General features: G+C 34.9%; 1 protein-coding gene across 2 annotated transcripts in view; it reads left to right on the forward strand.

Annotated features, from left to right (window-relative positions):
• LOC145260290 (L-2-hydroxyglutarate dehydrogenase, mitochondrial-like) overlaps positions 1 to 22647 on the forward strand; it is a 43964-nt gene extending 21317 nt beyond the window's left edge. For both annotated transcript variants that reach the window (XM_080118144.1, XM_080118145.1), the window contains exons 4-9: positions 1888 to 2019; positions 6083 to 6259; positions 14268 to 14435; positions 16198 to 16355; positions 17668 to 17799; positions 22429 to 22647. In XM_080118144.1, coding sequence (XP_079974270.1) covers positions 1888 to 2019; positions 6083 to 6259; positions 14268 to 14435; positions 16198 to 16355; positions 17668 to 17799; positions 22429 to 22624 — 963 coding nt within the window. In that variant the 3' untranslated portion in view covers positions 22625 to 22647. The remainder of the gene's footprint in view (positions 1 to 1887; positions 2020 to 6082; positions 6260 to 14267; positions 14436 to 16197; positions 16356 to 17667; positions 17800 to 22428) is intronic.
• Positions 22648 to 24969: the final 2322 nt, after the last annotated feature.

A 24969-nucleotide genomic window follows, 5' to 3' on the forward strand; every position in this document is an offset into this window, starting at 1 on the left:
GTGGTTCCATAAAAAAGAGGTATTCTGGATTGGTATAAAAATATAAATTGATTTCTTCAGTTGTAGCATCAACATACTAAAGAAAAAAGAAAAAATGGACGTTAAACCACATGTGATGATGATGATGAGGATGATGAGGATGACGACGATGGTGATGAGGATGAGGATGAGGATGATAATTTCACTTTAAATTTATTTATTACTAGCCTGGGTGCTCGGAAGTGTGTGTTGAGCAAAAAAAAAAAAAAAGTTGTAGTTGGCAGACAGGCTCGAACCCATGATGCCAAGCTGGAAAAGAAAGTGAAGGTATGTGTAAGATTGTTGGTTGAACAAAAAAAAGAAAAATTGTGAATGCAAAAAAAAAAAAGTGGTAGTAGGAAGGCAGGCTCGAACCTGTACCGCGAAGGAGGAAAAGAATGTGAAAAAAAAATGTGATGCGTTAACTGTTGCACCTATTGCTAAACCGGAAGTGACGTAGGTTTAAATTAAGGCTAGACAATTGAAAAGAGGTGATGGCTTTTGAAAATATCGGCATAAAAAGCGGCCCCTCCCTGTAGAAAGTGCCCAGTTGAGGGTGAAGGAATTAATGTTTTTGGCCAATTTTTCAATATTTGTCATTCGAAGGGTCGAGCTTCAAAATGATACTGATTTTTTAAAATCTGTCGCCTCTTTCGAAAGTTTTAGGCAGACAAACATACATACATACATACATACATACATACATACATACATACATTTAAACAGACAAGTGAGATTTATATTATAGATGTTTTAATTAAATTAATTAAATTCTTTATTTTGTTTCTCCTTCATCTTCTATTTCTCCTTCTCATGAGAATATCCTGTATCTCTACAAAGCCATCATTTGCCCATGCTTGGAGTATTGTTGCCACATCTGGACTGGTGCATCTACCACTAGTCTCTCCTTCCAAAGCAGAGTCTCCAATCTAATAGGTTTTGTTTTGTCAAATAAACTCCAACCCATCACAACAACGTTGCACCCCTGTGCCTGTTTAACGAGTAGTTGAATGATGTGTGCTCTGATGAACTCATTGCACTTGTGCCCCCATGATGTACATAACCCGATAAACACGCTTAGTAACAAAATCACACCCCTTCACTGTTGATGTCCCTAAATGCCAGAAAGCTTTCCACTCTAATAGTTTCTTCTTTCGAACAGCTAAACTTTGGTATTCCCTTCCTGCTACCTGTTTCCCTGACTGTACAGATATGCAAAACCAACAGCTTGTTCATCTCTCCTAACCATGGTCCCAAATAGTAGCCCTTCACGTCCAAGTGGCGATATAGCATGTTGGAGATGAACGTGAGTAACAAAAAAAAATTATTTTTGTTTAATCATTTTTTAGGATTTTCTTTGACTATCAGCATATACATATTACATATACATATAAACATGTATATTTGAGTATATATGGCACAATCATGCTGATACACTGGTTCTCGCCAGATCACCAAAGTTAAGCAATGATGAGCCTGGCCAGTTCCAGATGGGTGACCATTTGGATAGGTTAGGGGCTGTATGTACCATGCTGAGTCGTAGAAATTTTCAGGTTGGTATCTGGGGATGTGTTTAACTCTCAGAGGGGAAATAAACTCCTGAATCAAGATGGAAAGCAATGGTAAACTACCATCTTTACTTGTCTTCCCAAGATTACCATGGCTCTACAATTTGGAAAGCCGTGGTCGTTAGCTGTTAAAACAGCACAGCCGTTGTATGCATGCATCAGAATATCCATTTTTTCTGCTGCGAATTCTGATAGTCTTTTGTTTGTTTTTAATTATTGTATTTTTTGTTTTTTTCTACACGATCAGCTCATTGTTTTTAATTATTGCAATTTTTTTTTGTTTTGTTTTCTAAACGATTAGCTCATTGTTGCTACGACTGAAGAGGAACTTTCCCGGTTGGATAATATTTTTGAGAGAGGACAGAAGAATAACGTCAGAGACATGAAAATGGTGAATGCCGAACAAATCAAAGAGATCGAACCAAACTGTGTGGTGAGGAATTTCTAAACCTGGTTTTTTTTTTTTTTTTTGTGAATTTTTGAGATGAGGATTGATTATTCACATTATTTTGATTATTCGGACTACTGTTCTCATCGTGAATGTTATTTTTTGCTTCCTTTCTTCTTCTGTTTGGTACCACCGAAAATGAGCAAAGAAAAGTAAAAAAAAATGTTTAAAGCTTTGAATAATGTTATATATTACTTAGTTGTAATATTTTTGAATTGTTTTTTCATATACTAATATATCATCACTTATCAAGGCCGAAAGGCTACTCAAGGATAATAATGGTTTTGTCAGGTGGATAGTGAGACAATCGCCTTGACGATTAAAAATCATTGTTGAAACTGGGAAGAATTTGATTTTTTAAGAGAATGACTTGACAAAAATGTTTTAACATTAGACTTGAAAATGACCATGTTTTAGTCAGCTGGGAAGTAGCCTTCTGGTATTCTGTTCCACAGACAGATAATTCTTGGAAAGAAACTCTGCTCATGGAAGTTCCATTTAGTTCTGTGTACAGAGAACAAAAGGAAAATTATTTGCAGTGGTTGTAGTAAGACGAGTTTTTGCTGTGACTGTTTTAAAAATGTGAACCAGAGATTGGAGCTTAGTTAAGCAGCTACCAGGAAAATAACAATAAAAACTTAGTTGTGGGACATCTGTTTGGAGGCCGCAGACTTGATTGGCACCAAATTTTCTGTACCTTATGCCATAATTTGTCAATAGGTAGAAAAAAAGCATTTGAAAACAACTCTACTGCTAACTGCTGTCCGCTAACTGTACCAATACACCTATATATATATATATATATATATATATATATATATATATATATATATATATAGTCCGTTGATTATACATTATTGGTTACATATGTGCATACATGTTTCAGTGGAGTCCCAATTCAAGGACAACACTTCATCAGACCAAAAAAGAAATGATATAATTTCTTTTTTGGTCTGATGAAGTGTTGGGACTTCACTGAAACATGTATGCACATATGTAACCAATAATGATTGCATAATAAACGGACTATATACCAGCTCTGTCCTGCATTGAGCACTCTTTAAAAATCGTGATTTTCACTGGATTTACCTCTGTCTGGGAAACTAGCCTATACAACCGGTGTGTGCATATATATATATATAGAGAGAGAGAGAGAGAAAGAGAGAGAGAAAATGGAAAAAACAAAATTATTTATATATTCATCAACGTTCTGTCTTTATTTGAAAACTTTCTCAAGATGATCGATCTGAAGAAATAACATGCAAGTGCAATATTTGACAATATTTGGTGCGTTTGTGACATGAAAAGGATGTTGTTCCTGTTGTTTTTCAAATGACACATAGTCTTTAGAATTCAAAAAGTGTTTTGTTTTTTTTTTACATGGAGGTCACCACTTATCAAGGCCCGAAGGCCACTCAGGGATAAGGGTTATTGTATGTACAGTAATCAATGAGATAGTATTGTAGTAATCATTAGTATTGGGGGTTTTGATAGAGTGTCTTAAGGGGGCGGTTTGTCAGGAGTTTGTTTATGTTGGACTTGAAGACGTCCAAGTTGTAGTCAGGTGGGAGGCAAGCGGCAGAGTGTTCCACTGGCGTGCAGTTCTAAGAAAGAAGCTTTGCTCATGGAATCTACGTTTGGATTTAGGCACAGATAAAGAGTGGGGAAAATTGTTGACAGTAGTTTCAGCCAGACGGGTGTTTTTCATGAAAGATTGGCGAGGGGGGACGAGGGATTGGAGCTCAGACGAGCACCTGCCATGGAAATAGCGATAAAACAAAGACAGGCTCGCAACGTCTCTTCTGTGGGAGAGAGGTTGCAGGGAAGAGAAAAGGGCATCCCCCACTAAACCACGAAGTCTATTTTGTACTCTGTCAAGGCAGGATAGGCTGTTTTTAGCAGCTCCTGCCCAGATGTGGCAGCAGTACTCCATCCTTGGACGTACTTGGCTTTTATACAGATAGAGAATTGCATCAGTAGTGAAATATCTTCTGGAGCGGTAGAAGGATCCCACCATTTTCCCAGCGTCCCTGGCAACAGATTTGATGTACGTGTTCCATTTCAGATCAGGAGTAAAGGTCAAACCCAGAAGCTTGTCAAAACATGGAGCCTCTCCAAGATGAGAGCCATCCATTTCAATTGATGCCAGATGGGGATCAGAGCGTTGATGATGTAAAGATAGAAGCTTAGTTTTGGATGCATTAAAAGTGACCAGCCACCTCTTCCCCCATTGTACCAGGTGCTCAAGATCAGAGGAGAGAGAATTAGAGAGAACTTTGTCATTCACGGTGCAATGTGGTGCAATTATGATCTGAAAATTTTTTTTAAAACAAACCATAACATAACATAAATCAAAACAAAAGACTAAGCGAAGTAATAACCCTATTTAAATATTATATAAAAAAAACAATGTTAAAACTTATTAAAAAAATCGTTGCCCATGTGTTTGTGTTGGAGGAGGGGAGGGGGGGGATAAAAAAGTTTTGGTAGGTAGGTAGGATCGAACCTGAAGCCTTGAGGCGAACTTGGGAAATAAAGTGTGAAAAAACGTGACATGTTAACCACTCGGCCAGCAAGAAAGAATAACTGAAAGACGTTTGAATTTATTTAAGTAGAAACAGAATTGACAGGTGCCCACACTTAATGACTTAATGAGGTCAAATAGAAGTAGTGGACTGTGGGGCAGTTTTGGCTGGTCTTGTTTCCCAAAGATATTGGGGAGAAACCAGCTCCCCATAAAAAGGGGATTGTCCAAATTGATCTGCTTTGATCAAAGCTGATTGCTTTCTGGACGTTCCTGACAATCGCGCCGGGAACAATGCCAGCTTTGAATTAGTTTTGGTTTTATATGAAAAAGCTGAATCAACATGCAGTGATCAAAACAAAAAATTCTTGAAAATAGCGCGTAAAAGTCGGGCAAATTAAAGATAGACACGACCCTCGTTCTTAAGTCGTAGAGATTATGATTTAGACAGTATATAAAAAGTTTTAAGAAGGAGTGAACCGACTGAGCGCCCCCTGGAAAAAAGCCTTTTGCGGATATGCAGAAAAAGTGCACATACTAGCACACACACATTTTCGCTTTTGTATATATAGATATATAGACGGTCATAAAACCGTCAGCATTAGTAGATAGAGGCTTCGTAGCTAATTAGGGAATGTATAAAACTTAGAAACATTACGATAGATGCATTTATTTCAAAAACTCTATGGTTCAAACAGCAACTTGTGGCTTATTAATCATATACAACCATTCATTAACAATAGGTGATTATTTACATGATTATTTAATAAGAATGGTTGAACTGATAAGTGAAACCAATTTAATTTAAACTGATAAGTTATTTTTGTGCTTGTTTAAATTACATTTTAAACCAACACATTTCATCTCTAAACGTTATTATGGCATGTCGAAATTAGTTTAAATTCTAAAAATTATGAAAATGATCCAGCAGAAGACATGCTAAAAGTGTTTTTAACAAAACATCATCCATAATTATATTTTGTTTAAAAATGGTGGACCCTTAATCTAAACAATTTAAGTCAAGGGAAATAAGTCATTTTATCAATATAAATTGATTAGTTGCACAACTCTTCTGCATTAATTGATAAAGCCTATTTTTATTTGTAATTATTTTCGCTAATGTAAACAAAGACTGTTATTTTTTGTATATCTGAAAGTTCAATACTGTACAGAAATTAATCTTTACTTTCTTTTATTTGGTTACTATATCTTTTTTTTTTTGTTTTGTTTCTACTTTATTTTTTATTTATTTTTTTTTTTGGTTTTACATTATTTTTTTATTTTTTTGTGTTTTGTTTTTACTTTATTTTTTATTTATTTGTTTTGTTTTGTTTTTACATTATTTTTTATTTATTTATTTTTTTTTTTGGTTTTACATTATTTTTAATTTTTTTATGCTTTGTTTTTACACTATTTTTTTTTATTTTTTTTGTTTTGTTTTTACATTATTTTTTTTGTTTTTGTTTTGTTTTTTTTATTTTTTTGTTTTGTTTTTACTTTATTTTTTATTTATTTTTTGTGTAGGGCATCCGTGCCATTCATTCTCCGCATACGGGGATTGTGGATTGGAGGCGCGTGGCCATTAGTTACGGATCTAACTTTGAATTGGCAGGAGGCAAAATATTCACCGAATTCACAGTGGATTCATTTTCCAGTGAGAATCCCGACTATCCTGTAACTGTTCTTGGTGACGCTAAAAAGGTAAGGATCTTTACGTTTGCAAATAGTTTCCCATCTCCCTGGAAAATCTCATCAGTATGCCCTGTATTTAAGAATTCAGGTGATCGCTCATCCCCCTCTCAGTACAGGCCAATAAGTCTCCTGTGCGTCATGAGTAAGTTGCTAGAATCTGTGTTAAATACAGAAGTAATCAACCATCTCAACAAAAATAACCTTCTTAGTGACACTCAATATGGTTTCCGTTCTGCTAGATCTACAGCAGATGTCCTTACAGTTATATCGCATAGGATTAGCAAATCTCTCGACGGTGGCAATCTTTCTAGGGCAATTGCTCTTGACATATCTAAAGCCTTTGATAGGGTATGGCATAAAGGTTTACTTCATAAGATCGCTAGCTATGGTATAGCTGGAAAAGTCTTCTCAATTATTAAATCATTTCTTTCTGATAGGTTCATAAGAGTAGTAGTTGAGGGGCAAAAATCAGAAGCTCACAGTATTAATGCCGGTGTCCCTCAGGGATCCATTCTGGGCCCAACTCTTTTCCTGATCTACATTAATGATCTTCCAAATCATATCCTTACATCATTTGTAGACATTTATGCTGACGACACTACCATTTATGGTACCACATCTAAGACAGTAAACGAGCAAGTACTCTCCAATTCTCTCTCCTCTGATCTTGAGCATGTAGTACAATGGGGAAAGGAGTGGCTGGTTACTTTTAATGCATCTAACACCAAGCTTCTCTCTTTACATCATCAACATTTTAATCCACATTTGTCATCAATTGAAATGAATGGCTCTCGTCTTCAGGAGGCCTCAAGTTTTGACAAGCTTCTGGGCTTGACCATTACTCCTGATCTTAAATGGAACACGTATATCAAATCTGTTGCCAAGGCCGCTGGAAAAATGGTGGGATCTTTCTATCGATCCAGTAGATATCTCACTGCTGATGCTATTCTCTATCTATATAAGAGCCAGGTACGTCCAAGGATGGAATACTGTTGTCACATCTGGGCAGGAGCTGCTAGAAAGGACTTGTCCTGCGTTGATAGAGTTCAAAATAGACTTCGTAGCCTCGTAGGAGATGTCCTTTTCTCCTCCTTACAACCTCTATCTCACAGAAGAGATGTTGCGAGTTTGTCTCTGATGTATCGTTATTTTCATGGAAAGTGTTCAACTGAGCTTCAATCTATGGCCCCCCCTCGCCAAACTTTCACAAGAAACACTCGTCTAGCTGTAAACACTATCAATAATTTCCCCCACTCTTTATCTGTGCCTAAACCTAAACATAGATTCCATGAACAAAGCTTCTTTCTTAGAACTGCACGCCTGTGGAATTGTCTTCCGTTTTCCTGCTTTCCGGCTGACTACAATATGGTTGTGTTCAAGTCTAACGTAAATAAGTTCTTGATGAGCCGTTCCATATAAGTTATTAAATTTACCAAATTTTCATTACTAATGATTACTATATTGACCAACTTCTACTGTACACTCTTTAACCCTTATCCTTGAGTGGCCTCTGGGCCTTGATAATGTGGTGATGCCTTTGTAAAAAAAAAAAAAAAAAAAAAAAAAAAAAAATGACATTAAACAAAGGCGATATTTTAGAAAATATTTATTAACTTCTCAGAAATTTTTTTATGGACCATCATTTTACATTTGTCTATTTTTTTTATGTAGGTATTCTTAGTATTCTTAGTATTCTTAGTATTCTTAGTATTGCTTTGGAATGAGTAAGAATTTCTGTGGACCCCACTTTTACTCTCACCCCATTTTTATTAATTAATTTATTTTTCTTTAATTTTCGATTTTAATTATTTCAGGAAAACAATTTTAAAACTAGGGTTTTCTTCATTATTATAGCGAAATTCGAAAATCGAAATAGTGAATTTCAAGTGAAACTAATGGTATCTATTGAATTGAGTTTGCAAAAAAAAAAAAAAAAAAGAAGAAAAAAAAAGTTTGAATCGTAAAAAAAGGGAGGTAAATATTTTCTGAAAACTGAAAATCTTTGGCCAATTTAACAAAATTAATTTCCGTTAATTACCTTTTTATAAACAATTAATTTTTTACCTTATCGTTTTTTGTAATTTTAGGATATTTTTCATTACTGCGTCATGATAATTCAGTAGATACTATTGGTTTCTGCTATGTGGAAATAGGTAACCAACCCAGAACATTCTACATAAGGAACCAAGTCACCGGTTTTCACTGGACCCTTGTAAACAACCAGAGACTTCCTCCCTGAACGTTAACACGCTGTATTTGTCTCTATGTAAATACGTAAATAAACTTCTCTTTCAGTATTCAAACCACAGTGTATATTTATTTATTCCTTCCATGGAATACTTTATCTTTGATTGTCCGAATAATAGGCCACCTTAGGATCAGATCAGTTTCACTTGAAATTCAATATCTTATTTTTCAAATTTCGCTGCAATAACCAAAAAGGACGCTTATGTTAACAGATACTCCAATCTAAGGGAAATAACCAGCATAGACATAGCAAAAATAAGCATATTTTGCAAGATATAATTTGGGATGCTTATTAATTAACATACACAAAACAAAAAAGTAAACAACTTGTTACAATGAAACGATGGTAATTAATCAAAAACAAAAATTAAATAATTAACGAAAATAAAAAAATTTAAAAATAAGAAATTTGTTTTTCTTTATTTTAGTTAATCATTCAGCGTCAGGATGATTAAATCTTTTTTGAAGGAGATTTTGAAGTATTTAAACCGTTAATTTCTGGTAATGATTAAAGTTTAATTTTTTTTTTTTTTTTTACTATTCTGTAGTTTTATTCCAAAAAAATAAATAATAAAAATTATCCATAAAATCTTAAGATATGCAAATGTATTTTTAAAAACAAGGAAAAAATAACAATGTTCAAAGATTCTGCATATGATAAAGTGGGCTTTTTTTCTCTTTAATATGAGGGGTGTGCAATAAGTAATGCCCCTGACCCACTTCCAGTTGTCTGATCTAGCTGAAATTTTTCATGTGCAATGATTTATATCTCTATGGGTTATGTGGCAAATTACAGCTCTGAACTAATTGTGGTTTCTGTTTTACAGGTGTTTGAACTGAGTCAGGTGTGAAATGAAGCCTGTTGAATGTCAAACAGTGATCCGGTTTTTGTATTTGAAAGGACGCACACCACAGGAGACTGTTGATGAAATGAAAGAAACTTATGGTGATAATGCCCCATCATATGACCTTGTAAAACACTGGTATCGTGAATTCAAACATGGCCGGAAGTCTGTGGAAACAGCTCCCAGACTTGGTCGCCCCCCCCCTTCTGCCATTGATGAGGCATCCGTCCGTCAAGTTGAGGCTGTCATTTTGGAAGATCGGCGCATTACTATTCGCCAAATAGCCCAAGATGTCAAGATTAGTACAGGATCTGTGGAAACTATCATTCATGACCATTTGCATATGCATAAGGTTCTGCCAGATGGATTCCCAGGTTGCTCACACCATTCCAGAAGTGAGAACGCGTCGAGTGCTCGAGGATGAATTTGGAGATGTGGCAAGAAGATGAGTCAAAGTTTTTCAAAAGACTGATTACACAGGATGAAACCTGGATCCATCAATATGATCCAGAGACCAAAGCCTAGTCAATGCAGTGGAAGCACTTGGACTCACCACCTCCAAAGAAGGCAAGGGTGCAGCCCTCCGCTGGCAAGGTCATGCTCACAGTCTTCTGGGATCAGGACAGAGTAATAATGACAGATTTCCTGGCAAAGGGTACCACAATTACAGGAGCCTATTATGCTTCACTTTTGAGGAAATTAAGAGAAACTATCAAAATCACGAGGCTGGGCAAAATCAGCAAAGGTACCCTCCTGCAGGACAACGCTCCGGTCCACAACTCGCATGTCGCCAGATCAGAAGCATGGGCGTATGGTTATGAAATCCTACCCCATCCTCCCTACTCTCCTGACCTTGCACCCTCTGACTTTCACCTCTTCCCAGCCATGAAGTTGTTTTTTGTTTCCCAGATGATGCATCCTTGATTTCTGAAGTCACGTCGTGGTTGGAGGACCAACCTGGGGTGTTCTACAAAAACGGTCTCCAGAGCTGCATCAAACAATGGGAGAAATGCATAACTCTGGGTGGTTCCTATGTAGAGAAAGACTAATAACTGTGCCAAGCTTCGTTGCTCTGCTGCTATGGGAAGGGGCATTACTTATTGCACACCCCTCGTAAGGGAATTATTTTTCATTGGATAATTGGACAACAACATCTTGATTGTTGGCTATACAAAAGATAAACAACTTTTTCCTTGGCTGTTGGGATTTAATTTTCTATTGCTTTCGGCTGCAGAATCATTGCTAAGATTTCTTAGAATAGATAACATGTCAAATTTAGGACGTTTCCGACTTTCTAAAGAACGTATAGTGGAACCATGTTTTCACTCCATAAGAAATTAGTGATTTAAATTGGACATTTAGTTCAATTTTATTCAAAATAACAGAAGATGAGATTCACTTTGCAGCTTCCATTGGATTGATAGGGAATTCTAACTCTTGTTTAGCATGTGGAACCCCTAGAATGCTGACTAAGAGAAGTAAACTCACGGACGGATGGCATTGGATATGCCGGAGATGTAGGTCAGTTGTTAGGATGTAAAAGGGGTCTTTTTTTTCTTTAAAAAAAAGCCGTCTGTGAATAAGGCAGATAATTATGATAGTGTTTTGTTAGAATATGGATTTGAAGCAAACTGCAATTGAGAAGGAAGTTGGTTTTGCATTTGTAGATTGGCAATAATTTATTAGAGAAGTTTGTAAGCAGAATATTTTAAACAAGCCAATATTGCTGGGTGGATCAGCTTTAGATAACACACCAAAAGAAGTAGAAATTGATGAATCTTACTTCTTTTAAATGGAAATATAACAGAAGTAGATTTAGAGATGGGATCTGAGCCTTTGGGGTAGTAGAAAGAAACACCAACTGTAAAAGGAGAGATAGAGAAACATTTTTCCCAATAATTCAATCGTGGATTTTGCTGAAAACATGTATCATATCTAATGGTTGGGCTGCGTATGATACTTTAGGCGAGTATTAAAACGGCGTATATGGACATGCCACAATCATCCATGATACTAACTTCGTCAATCCTGATGATGACAGCATCCACACACGGACAATTGAAAGTAAGATAAAGATACGTTTAAATATTAATTAACATCTAAATTTCTGTTCTTAATTATTAAAGAAGATACGTTAAAAATAATTAGCATTGAAATTTATATGCTTTTCATTAGTTTTTCCGATTTACTAAAATAAAGAAAAACAAATTTCTTATTTTTAACTGAAGGTTTTTTGTCTCATGGCAAGAGACACATCTGAAAATTGTTGGGGACGAGAACTGAGATGTTCCACTTGCATCTCATCGAGGTTCTTTGGCAAGAAAGGTTAAAGGGAGAAGCATTCCCCAGTTTAATTATTGCCATCAGGGAGCAATATGTGATATGAGTTTTTATTTTCATTAATGAACAAGTTTATTTAATTTTTGTGGTATTTTTTTAGATTAGGTCCACCTCCACAATTTTCTTTTAAATGACGACTTTTAAAGTTTTCGACTATGCTGAATACGAAAATCGCATTGAAATTTTGCAAAAATAAGTAGTTATCGGGATACAAAAAGTTGTATTATGCATTGTATTCTTTGACGGCCATCTTTTTACGCGCGTATGCGCACACCATAAACAAACGCACGTGCGTAAAAAAGATGGCCGCCAAAGAATACAATGCATAATACACCTTTTTGTATCCCGATAACTATTTATTTCTGCAAAATTTCAATGCGATTTTCGTATTCAGCATAGTCGAAAACCTATAAAAGTCATCATTTAAAAGAAAATTGTGGAGGATATGACCTAATCTAAAAATTTACCTTTTTTTTTTTTTTTTTTTTTTTTTAATTTCCGTGACTAACTTCACCCCATGCGTGTATTTTTATTTTTTTAATTTTATTTTATTTATTTATTTTTTATTTTATTTATTTATTTATTTATTTATTTTTTGCTGCTTCGGCAATTTCTGGGACTAACCTCATTCAGGTATAGTTTGATCGCTAACTTGTCTCCTTTTCGTAAACTGCTTCGGCAATTTCCAGGACTCAGCTACAGTAATTTTTTTTTTTTTTTTTTTAACATTCTTTCATTGTTCTACTGATCATTTCAGCGTCCCAAATTGGAAAACACGCTTATTTTTGCTATGTCTATGCTGATTATCTCCCTTAGATCGGCGTATCTGTTGACATAAACGGACGAAAAAGACTCTAAAACTATTTGTAGAGTTATATCCCTTGATATATTAAAAATTTATTGACTGAAAAACCTATTTTATTCCATAATCACTAAGAATGAATGAATATGACAGTATTTTTGTTTTACCATAACTCACACGAAATCATACTGAATCAGAATATGTAATGGACACATAAACAGTTATGTAATGAATTAATTGGTGTAGCCATGCATCCTTCTATTTTGCATACTGACTTAACACGTCAAATCAATAAAACAAATGCTGTTTGTGTAGATTAGTGATTTTTTAAATCAACATTTTTTGTTTTAATTGTTATTTTACTCCAAACAAGGCACAGCGCCACTTTGGCATAAGGGGCTAATATTTGCGACCAAATTTACAGGAACAGTGTGTAGGGAGTTGAGCAGCAAGATATCTATTCACAACTTTTGTATGTCAATACAGTCAGGGAAGCGGGGTTCCGAGAGGGAATTCCAAAATCTAGCAATTTGAGGGAAGAAACTATTTCAGTAGAAGACCTTTCAGCATCGAGAGATCTCTACAGTGTAGAGGTGGGATTTTGCTGCTTGTCGAACTAGTAGAGCATATTTACATTAAAGGGGTACAATTGCTTTGAGTTCGACAGAGTGTATTTTATTGAAATACTTGTAAAACAAGCACAAAGATGCCACATTTCGGTGATGGGACAGAGGTTGGAATTTGGTTGCTAGTGCGGAACCTATTACGTTGATGACTCTTTTTTTAACCTTGTCAGACTAGTGACAGATGCACCAGCCCAGATGTGGCAACAATACTCCCTGCATGGGTGAATAGTGGCTTTCTAGAGATACAGGATGCTCTCAGGTGTGAGTAACTTTCTAGCATAGTAGAGGGAGCCCACCTTCTTCACAGGAGCCTTGATGTATTTGTTTTAATTCATATTACCTGTGAACGTGAAGCCGTGAATGTTGGGTGAAAACATTGTTACATACTCACATGTGATGTTAAAATTTAAAAAATTAGAAAAAAATAGATGATTTGCTAGAATAATTTTAAATATAAAATTCAGCCACATTACATTCATTACATTCAGAGATCCTGTGCTTAAAAATGCTGGTACTTATTTATTTAGTCAAAATGATTGCTTGCAGTTACTTACCCCTGGATCTTATGAACTCTTCAGCATTAGATACATACAATAAAACCGGCGGCGGCACGCATTCATGTCCGAATATCATAACCCCCAAATCCAATACAGGAAAAGAAGCAGAAGAGAAAGTTTTGAGTTTCAGAAGAATTTTAGTCATTATCAGGATGGTGAGTCCTTTTGTGGCTGGAAAAACCAATTTGGGCTCTGATTAGTTGGGGGCATTGGTCACATTTTATTGTGGGGGGATGGTTGTGTTTGGTTGGCTCTGAGAACCCTTTGTTGTCGTTTGGTTATTAGATTGGCTTTTTTATTTTCTTCGAATTGGCTTGTACCCACTTTGACTCTGTTCCTCCATTCATGTCTGTTGTTCAATGAATCTTCAATAAAACCATAAATTGCTAAACTCGATAATTTTTGTTTTTACTTGCAATTAATTTTTTACTGGAACATTTTTCATAATTTTGGGAATTTTTACTGATTTCAACATGACACGCAAGTATACAATAATGTTTTCACCTGAAATGCATTGCTTTAAAAGATCAATAATCTACACAAACACTATTCTGTCTACTAAGTGCATAAATTTGTTGCCATTTTGTTTTTATTTTCCAGGGTCAAAAACTACAGTGCAAATATTTGATTACTTGTGGAGGCTTGCACTCTGATCGTCTCGCTGAAAAATCTGGTTGTAACAGGGAGCCTCGAATTGTCCCATTTCGAGGAGACTATCTTCTGTTGAAGCCAGAAAAAAGCAACATGGTTAATGGGAATATTTATCCAGTTAAGTAACATCTTTTTTTTATTATTATTTACTTGTGATAGGACCACCACCACTCCGCAAAATTCAATTAATATTGGACGGGAAGTAAAGTTATAAGTCTCATAACATTTGTAATAAAGCGCATATGTGCGCATATGAAAATAGCAACAGCAGCCAAAGGATGGATAGCAAGCAATTGTATTAGCAGCAGGAGCAGTGTTTGAATGCATATGCAAATTGGCAAGTGTGCTTAGGCTTGCATCTGAAGAAAAAAGAAAAAAAAGGACACCACATGGTCAGGAAAAAAAAAGTTGATGCCGAAGGAGAGGGATGTGTGAAGTGAAGACAAGAATGGGCCAGCTGTAGCCAGCGTGTGGTCAGAAGAAGGAGAAACGCAACCAGGTTAAATAGACATGTGGCTGCAAGAGACTTTGAAATTAGTGTTAAGACAGGAGAATAACGATAATAAATGATTTTGTTAAAAAAGAAAAAATTGCTGACCCAGATTTGGGGGGGGGGTCATTTTTATTTTTATGAATTACTAAAGTGTAATGTTACGCATTAAATGTTAGCTTTTTGTACCAACTGCCATTACTGAAAGGTTTTTAGGACCAGAACTTAAAAGAACTAAGGATGATGGACAACAAAGAGCTTTTCTTTTGTTGTACTCTTATTCACCCCAAACAAGGAACTTGGATGTAAAAAGCTTCTACTTGAGACCAATTTGACTGGTACACTATATAAGGGGTTGAGAAGCAAGATGTCTGTTTCCATTTATTACGGATTCCATTATTATTAATGCAAACAGACAATAATAACAACACATTCGTGAGTTTGTATTAAAAAAAAATAATAAAAAGATATTCATGAAATACAATGAACATTAAACCACATGTGCGCCCTGGGTGCAGCAGTACACCTTACTGAAATAAAAACATGGAGAGACTCTTTCAAAACCGGAAATATATTTTCATACGCTGTTCGTTCGTCTATTAGACTAACGAACAGCGTATGAAAATAACAGAAAATACGACACGCAATGGTAACTTTCGAAGTTAAATTTTATTCTAAATCACTAAACTATGGTGGTGGTGGTGGTGGGGGGGGTTAAGTAAAATAAAAGAAACAGATTACAAGGGTGTGGAAAGGGGTGTTTATCTATTATCTGAAAACACCAGGAAATATATCAAAACAAACAAAAAATGTATCTTCAGTCCAGACAAAATGATTTCGTTAATATATGAGAGAGAGGTAACTCACAGGTTTTTTTCTTTTATTTCTTTTCTCTTTTATTTTTCTTTTACCTTTCAAAGTGAACTTTAACCTCCATTTTATTTGCCTCGGGCGACAGTTCATGGCACGCAGTATTTCTATATCATATCCATCCAATGTTCTGGTTATTCTCTGAGTATCACGTCTCTTGTGTTCATGAAATTAACATCCCGTATTTCGACGACGCCAGCTTGTTCTCCCAAGCATTATTTCTTTCCTTTCGCTGTTGATATAGAGTTTCTCCCAGGCATTACTTTGTTTCTTTCGCTGTTGATGGAGGGCGAGTATCCACATCTTCGTTCATCTATCGCTGGGTGAAGCGGTGGAAAATTTTCCATGTGCACCAGTCTTGTCGTGCCGGGCCAAGATATTTAACAGAAGAAGGTCAAACGACATACCATCTATAATATTGTACACATATAAATATTACTATTAATGAGGACAATTCCAAACTTCCAATCATTTGTTCTTTTTTAAACTAATAAAACATACAATGATTTTTTATTCCAGGTTCCTAATCCCCGTTTCCCATTCCTTGGGGTTCATTTCACTCCGAGAATGGATGGCAGTGTTTGGTTGGGGCCAAATGCCGTTCTCTCCTTAAAAAGGGAAGGCTACAAAATGATGGATTTTAGTCTTCGAGACACGATTGATGCCTTGAGTTATCGGTAAGATAATCAGACTTGTTTTTGTTTTCTTTTTACGTTTTTTTTTTTCAATTGTTTTTCACTACTTTTTGTTTTTACTATTTAAAAAAAATTATTTTTTCACTATTTTTTCACAATTATGTTTTAATTTTCATGAAAACTCACGTAAAAAGATCAATATTGGTTATTATAAAAATTCATATCAGCAATTAAAAAATAAAATAAAACAAAAATGTTGATTAAGAAAGTCAGAGGTATGTAGATATCTCCCAAATCATCATCATTGGTTTAATGTTTGTTTGTATGTGATAGATGGCTTTAAGAAAATGACTTCCAAACAAAACTATTTCTGGTCAGGTCTTTATTTATCCCTCTTTTTCTTAAATCCATTCTTATCGCTTCTTCCCTTCCTCTGTTACTTGGACCTGCTACCACAACTGTTCTACATCTACTAATCCTCAACGTAACCATATCATCAAAATCTCATTTTCTTCACACATACTGCTATACTGTCCAGATTTAATTTTCCTCTGAGAGCTTGTCTTTAAAGCTCACATTAAACATCCAACGTATCATTTTCATATCATATTAACCTTAGAAGCATTTATTAATTAAAATCAGGCTTTTCTGAATCTTGAGGGCCCAAATAATCTCCTGGCTACGCAATGTATTTTGATGCAAAATGACTGACGTTGACTACCAATGAAAAATGAAGACTTCAAAGAAGATTCCTTACCAATGCCATCGTCTCGATACTGATCCTTGGTCGGAATTGAAATGGCATAAGCATTGTTTCGACTGAAGAAGAAAGAGGGTTTTGTTTTAAAAATTCTGTTTACATTGGGGGGGGGGGCATGGGCGCAGCTCCCCATAATGTAAACAAAATGTTCGTGAAATATTAAACGGTTTCTTCTACTTGGTTGATGTTGGCACATTACTTACGGAAAAATGGTTAATTAAACTGCACCTATTAATAACTATACAAGTTCTATAATTGAATACCCCCCTCCAAAAAAAACGAAAAGCATAAAAGTATGTTTTTTGTAAACCGCTTGTGTAAACTTACTGACAGCATTATTAGCATCCTAAACTATGAGATGAAAAAATGAATCTCATAGTAAAAGAGAGTTGTCTCCCTTAGAACATTGACAAATTGTAAAACTGTGCTAAAATATTAGTTTTTTTTTTTTTTAACTTTGTGTGTAATTTCTTAGGGATTTACAAATATATTTTTTAATATAGATGTTTTTTTTTTAATTATTGTAATTTTTTTTTAATTTACAAGTTTATATGTATGAGTTCATATATTTCATTACTTTTTTTTTCTTTTTAGCGGTTTGCGAAAGATTGCTCTGAAGAATTTAAAATTTGGTATTGATGAAATGTACCGGAGTATAGCAATAAGTGCGCAAGTCAAGCAACTACAACGGTTTGTTCCAACGCTGAAATTGGAAGATGTCCAGAGGTGTGTGGATTTTTTTAATTTAAAAAAATTTTAACAAAAAATAATAGTGTGATCAAAGAGGTGTTTTCTATCGTTTGTTCAGAAACCCAATATGAAATCGATGTCATATACAGTGTGCGTGGTTGCAATAAAGCAAAGAATCACAATAACATTTTGTCAATAAAATAAATTAAAAGATTTAATTTGGAAGTAAGATTGTATTAAAACAAATACAACAGTGTTGATTGGAGATGTTCGGTTGAGGAATGTTTATGGAAGAGGTTGAAGGGTCATATATAAACTGTACAATCATCGCAACATATTCAAGCCATGGTGAATGACCGAATGTCAGAAACTGAGTGTTATGTTGTGGCCACGGAGTAGTATGTGTGTTTAGGGCAATAAGATATTCAGAAAAATGTTTTAAAAGAAAATAATGTTGATTAAAATATTAATTGATTAAATATTTAATTAATTAAAATATTTGCTAAATATTTAACTGGGAAATTTTGGCTTAAGAAAAAAATGTTATGAATAGAGGAAAAGCATAAAAAAGCTAGTTTGGAATTTGGTTTAATAAAAATACTGTGGTTTACATGACAAACAAGATTGTCCATTCTGGCTGACCTAAGAGACATGTAAGCTGTGAGAAATCAGAATTAGGATTTAGTCTGTAACAGGAAGTTGATGAGATGAGTTGTGAGTCAGCTAGCCACTGGGTTAGTTAACAGACAGGAGTTGTGTCTGTGGTCCAATGGAAGCATCTATGGACCAACAAAGGAAAATATAAGGGAGAAGGTTAACAGCTGCAAACTCCAAGACGTGGAACATTTGGAAATAAAGATTTGACATTTTGGGTGTTCCATTCAGAAGATGCCTTCATTTTAGCTGCTTGCTGCCAGAGGAGAGGGAGACAATAAATAAGGTAGGTGACTTGTCGGGTGTCAAGCAGAAATGGGTGTTATTCTTCATTGTTAAAGACTCTCCGTTATATATCCCATTTGCTATAATTGTGAATATGTTAAAACACACACATGCACATAAAAAAGACTATTAAATATACACACAACAGATCGACACGTACAAACACCCAAAATACAATGTTCTTATAATTGTAACCACTAGATCAGCATCGATTACAGAAACACGTATTCCTTATATACACCAGACATGCATAGATACAGATATATAAACTCAACCAGTACTTCTCTTCTTAACAAAGGGTGATTAGCACAATTACAGTAATTTATGTTATCAGTATTTGATGAGTGGTCGTTCACTGTGGTCGTTCATAAGCTGTGGTTGTTATTCAGCCATCTTGTATGTGCGTAACGTTAGAGGGTTCAATCGTATGCAGATGAGTTGGATTCAGATTTGTGGAATGGTGATGTAAATGGATGGTAACATTTGTCATGCTAGGGATGTCTCCTCCATCCACAGAGCTAAGATACCGGGGAGTCTTAAGAAATGACTCATTAAAAAAGAAAGTACAGTTGTTGGCTGTAAATGACCCGGAACAATAGAAATGATTTACAATGTGACACAAAGGCAGTTGGAAATGGCTTAGATAGTCTGCTGGGAGCGACAATCATTTTAAGACAAAAGACTGAACATTGGATTTCCAATTTTGAAATCAATATATTTATAAGTTTCGAGTTAGTTTGTGACAGTTTTCAGTTTGCAGGCATTTTCAACTCAAGCCAGATCATGCAGAGCCAAGATGAGCTGATTTCATGATTTCAACCAAACAACTGTAACACCGTCTCTTGTGAAGTTAGGTAAGGAACCCTGATCCTCGAAAACTTCGGAAAACTCGACTCATGTCGTCTGGTACTTCGATAGGCGTCACATTGAATCCTGGTATGCTGAAAACGAATAACAAAACTCACGCAGGCAAGAAAGACAACAGACGCTTGAATTCTATTCTAATTTCACAAAATATATTACAGACTTTTTTACAAATATATGGTTCAGTTCTTAGTAAGTTTTTAAAAGTCACAAATCTCTCTTCTCTGTCGGAGATAGCACTCAGACGGGTCGGAGGAGGGGCGTGCTCGTCACGTTTTCAGGGAACGGCGAGTCTCCACACAATCTGTGCCCCTTGGAATCAAAACGGGAATCTACTTAATCTTTGAGCGGGTTAACATTATATAGTCTGGTGTGTGTTCAGGGCGGAAAATCTCCTAAGCCAATCAAATTACGACACGCAGGTGCAGATTGCAAGTGTGCAGCTCAACTTATAGTCGAGAGTTTTCGAAATCTGGGGCCAAAATCAACATTCAATTCCCATGACCCCAAAAGGTCACATCCCATTATTCAGCCAGCCATAGTCTGAAGGATCTCCTAGGTCAACAAGTACAGTCGATTATTCTAACATTCTCACATTTCCTGTCGTCCACCTCTCAAACAATAATATATCTCCGATTTTCAAACAAAGCAAAATATCTCTATATATTTCAATTCCAATCTTGGGATATCCGCTATCGCCCGGGACCTATGAAAGCAACCTTGGTATAGTTATGCGATCTCCCACAGGTCCCTGGGAGGTCTGATCTCCCAAATGGGGAGCAAACCGTTCCCTTAGGTCAATTAGGTTACACAACAGTGATTGCCTCAACAGAAAAATTATGTCAGATGTGAATGTTAGCATTTAGAGGGACATTTTCCACAACAATATCACACACACACACACACACACCCAGAGTACAACTGATATCAACAGAATGTGTTGGAGTCAGAATTTTCGTGTGTGAGTTTGTAGGGTTCTATTTTTAATACTTGTAAGCCAGTATTCGCTCCTTCAGTAATCGCGAAGACAACACATGCGGATCAGAAGATAAAGAAAAACACAGCATACAAGCATTTGGGTTGGTGATTGTCGAAGGATGAATATGGTCTTACATAATGCTACTAAGACTAAGCTTCTTTCTTTTAACATTTATCTGAGAGTTTATTATTCAATCTCCTCAGCTTAACTTTCACAGACAACATGAATTGAAACAAATACATTGAAGACATTGACAAGACTGTTGCAAGGAAGGTGGGTTCCCTTGGCCATGCTAGAAAATTATTTACCACTTGCCAGTATCCTAACCATATATCTATAAAAGTGAGAATGTGTATGAGAACACTTCTTAACCTATATACTCAACAAATTTTTAATCTACAGAATTGATATTGCGTATATAGGTTATTCAGATATGTGAAAAACTGTTTAATCGGTTTTCATCCAGAAAAAAGGTCTTCGAAAAGGTAAAAGCTGAAAAATTGGTATGTGGGAGTCGTCAGATTTTTATCTGTTTGCTAACTGTTCCACAGTTGTGCATGCATGAATGGTTCACATTACAGATTCCTTATGTTAAGTATAAGTCAGTTTGAAAACACTTTTTGAAGAGCGTGTCATGCTGGCCGAATGGTTATCGTACTTGACTCACTGTCTTTAAGTTTTGGCTTTGATCTCAGATCAAGTATTTTTTTTTTTTTTTTACTTGCAAGAAGTGGACTGTTTAGAAAAAACATAATGCTCAATTATAACTAATTATTTTTTTTCCAACATCCTTCTTTATTATGGAAACATTTTCTCTGAATGTTTCCTATTTCATAACATCTACATCTCTATACAATAATAATAATAATAATAATAATAATAATAATAATAACTAGCGGTACCTGTGAAAATTCCACAGCGGACTTTTTCATATGTTGATGTTGGCAATTTGTGGATGTTCAGTGTAAATGGAGACGCCCGGGTATTATTATAGCTTTTTTGTTAAAACTTCAAAGGTATTTATCTAAGCTAGCAGGGACGCCCGGTTGTAAAATATGCTAAAATATGCTTGTATATATTATTATAGAATCAATTCGATTCTTATAAAGTTGTGATTTCAAAAATTAAAAAATATATCTATATTACTTGGGTGCATCAGCTTGAATTGAAACTGAAACCAAAACTTATGAAGAATGAAAAAAAAAAATATATATATATATATATATATATATATATATATATATATATATATATTGATTTTCTTCAGCTATAATCGAAACCAAAACTTATGAAAAATTATTCATAAAAAATAGATCACTTGAGTGCCATCAACTATAATCGAAATCGAAACAAAAACTTGGAAAATTATTTATTACAAGAAATTGAAGGTCTTAATAATGAAGTGACAATCACTCGAAAGGAAGTAAGGGAGTAAGCGTGACACACAAAAGAACATACACGCTATCGTATTAATATATAGATAATAATAATAATCTCACTTAGATGACTTCATGATGCCTGGTAGTGCACATATATAATCCTAAATAGATGTACTGAAGGACCCAAAAGCTGTCAAAACTCGAGTTTAGAATTTCATGTTGATGGTGCATGTGTGTGTTGCAATGTGTATCCTATTGTAGAAAAATAATTAAATATATATAAGTGTATACTAATGTTTGGAGGAGAGGTATATAAGTGTATATCGATGTTTGGAGGAGAGGTATATAAGTGTATACCGATGTTTGGAGGAGAGGCATATAAGTGTATATCGATGTTTGGAGGAGAGGTATATAAGTGTATACCGATGTTTGGAGGAGAGGTAGCCATAAAAGTGACTTCTTAAAATTAATTTTTTTTTTTTTGTTTAAACTTTCTGTTTTCAGAGGCCCATCTGGTGTACGTGCACAGGCGTTGGACCGCGATGGAAATCTTGTGGATGATTTTATTTTCGACTCTGGTGTAGGCGAGTTGTCGAGTCGTATTCTCCATGTACGCAATGCACCGTCCCCAGCAGCCACGTCGTCGCTATCCATTGCTATAATGATTGCAGACAAAGTTGATAAACTCTTCCAATTATAAAATAAAAAAAAGTTTCATCTTCACATCGGTCCATTCTGTGAGTTATCTCCCCTTATTTCAGGTTCATGTTTCAGTCGGTTATTGAAATGAAGCTTGCATTTAAAAGAAGACAACTACAATTTATTATTTGGATTATTCGGACTACTTTTCTCATTTTGAGGGTTATTCTCACAATGTTTCGACGAATGTAACCTCCGACCTTCTTCAGGTGTATATTATCAAACTCAGAGAATCTGCGCAGAATTTTGAACAGAACTCTTAATTTTATCCATGGTGTAGCATGCTCTCCTTCCATCTAAGTAGAAGTCTTAAGTAATTCACAATTTTATTGTTTATTATTGCCTACACTGAGGATTGAACCTTCAATCTTCAGGAGAGAGTTACTTAGAACTTTAGTTTGCTTACTAGTTTACTTGGTAATTCACGGACAATTCTAGTATAACTTTTAGGAGCTTTAAACCAATTCTTGTTTTTAGATGTGTAGTCTCACTACTTATCTATCTATCTATCTATACATACATATATATATATATATATATATATATTTAATGGTCACCTTATCTATTATAATTAAATTCTGTACAGATTCCTCTATCTCAATAAGATACATCTGAAGAAGGTTGGAGGTCACATTGACCATTGCAATAACACTAAAGATGAGAACAATAGTCTGAAGAATCCAGATAATACAAATCATCAATCCTCATCTCAAAAATTCAGAAATAAATTTAGGAAAAAAAAAAAAAAAGATTGTTTTTGGTCGACTGCTGAAAGTATTTGAATGACTAATTCTCATATTCAAATTACATTCGGTCTAAATTCTAACTAATGACTAAATATTTAACTATTTCAAATATCTAACATGAAAAAATCAAGTATTCATTCTTTGCACATTACGTCACCTGTTGGGTCGGTCTGTGTCACTTAAAAAAACTATCACTAAATATTGATTGAGATTGTCGGACTGACTTCCTCATCTTGGTTGTTATACTCACGTTCTGGCCGTTTTGCCCTCCGGCCTTCATTAGACAATTACTATCACTAAATATATTCTGTTATAAGGCTAAAGATAAATAGAAGTTGTAGCTGTCACTTCAGGAAGATTTTTTTTCACAAAAATCTATAACAGGAAAAAAAGAAATAGAAAGATTTAGAAAAAAAAAAACTTTCCAGGCACTTCAAGAGAAAAAGAACATTTAGTGAAAATTGAGTTTTGCTAAATTGGCCAAAGATTTTCAGTTTTTTAGAAAATATTTACCTCCCTATTGTTACAATTTGAACTGTTTTTTTTTTAATTTTAAATTTATTATTATTAATTATTTTTTTATTCAGTTTTCACTAATTGTCTTCGAAAATTATTTTCATTAATAATTAATTTTTTACCTTATAGTTTTACGTAATTTCTGGATATTTTCATTACTATGACATGACAATTAAGTAGATACCATTGGTTTTACTTGAAATTCAATATTTCAAATTTTGCTTTTATAATGAAGCAGAATCGAAAATTCAAATAAAATGTCAGTTAAACGTGAAAATTTAATATCTTATACAGCACAACATATCCTATTAAAAAAAAAATATATAAATCGCTGGTTGTTGTCCAGAATTTAAGCCATTTAAAAAAAAAAACATAACAAAAATACATAAATATATGTATGATGTAGATATCTGTCATAAAACGAAAATGTCATATTCCAAAAATCTTATAAATTGATCAAGTAGTTTTTTGTTTTTTTTAACGAAAATAATGTTTTTACGGTTTTCAGTGATTTTAATAAATCATAGCCATTACAAGACTGATTTTGATCTTGGTAGTTGGATTTGAGTTGTCTCCCTTTATTTATTAAAGATGGGGAGACACAAGGCCTTTGATAGAGTATGGCATTCGACAAGGTATGGCATAAGGGTCTACTTCACAAGATTTCCAGCTACGGTATAACTGGAAATGTTTTCTCAATCATTAAATCATTTCTCTCTGATAGGCTCATAAGAGTAGTGGTAGATGGACAAAAATCGGAGGCCTGCAATATAAATGCTGGGGTCCCTCAGGGGTCAATCCTGGGCCCAACTCTCTTCCTGATCTACATCAATGACCTCCCTAAACACATACTTAAATCATTCGTTGACATCTATGCTGATGACACAACCATCTACAGCAACACATCAAAGGCTGTAAATGACAAAGTTCTCTCTGATTCTCTCTCCTCTGATCGCGAGCGCGTGGTTCAGTGGGGGAAGATGTGGCTAGTTACCTTTAATGCATCCAAAACCAAACTCCTATCCTTACATCATCAACGCTCTGATCCCCATCTGGCATCAATTGTGATGGATGGCTCTCGTCT

This window comes from Euprymna scolopes, chromosome 36 (genome assembly GCF_053919585.1).
Source record: "Euprymna scolopes isolate OS-2025 chromosome 36, ASM5391958v1, whole genome shotgun sequence".
NCBI classification, from domain to species: Eukaryota; Metazoa; Mollusca; class Cephalopoda; order Sepiida; family Sepiolidae; genus Euprymna; species Euprymna scolopes.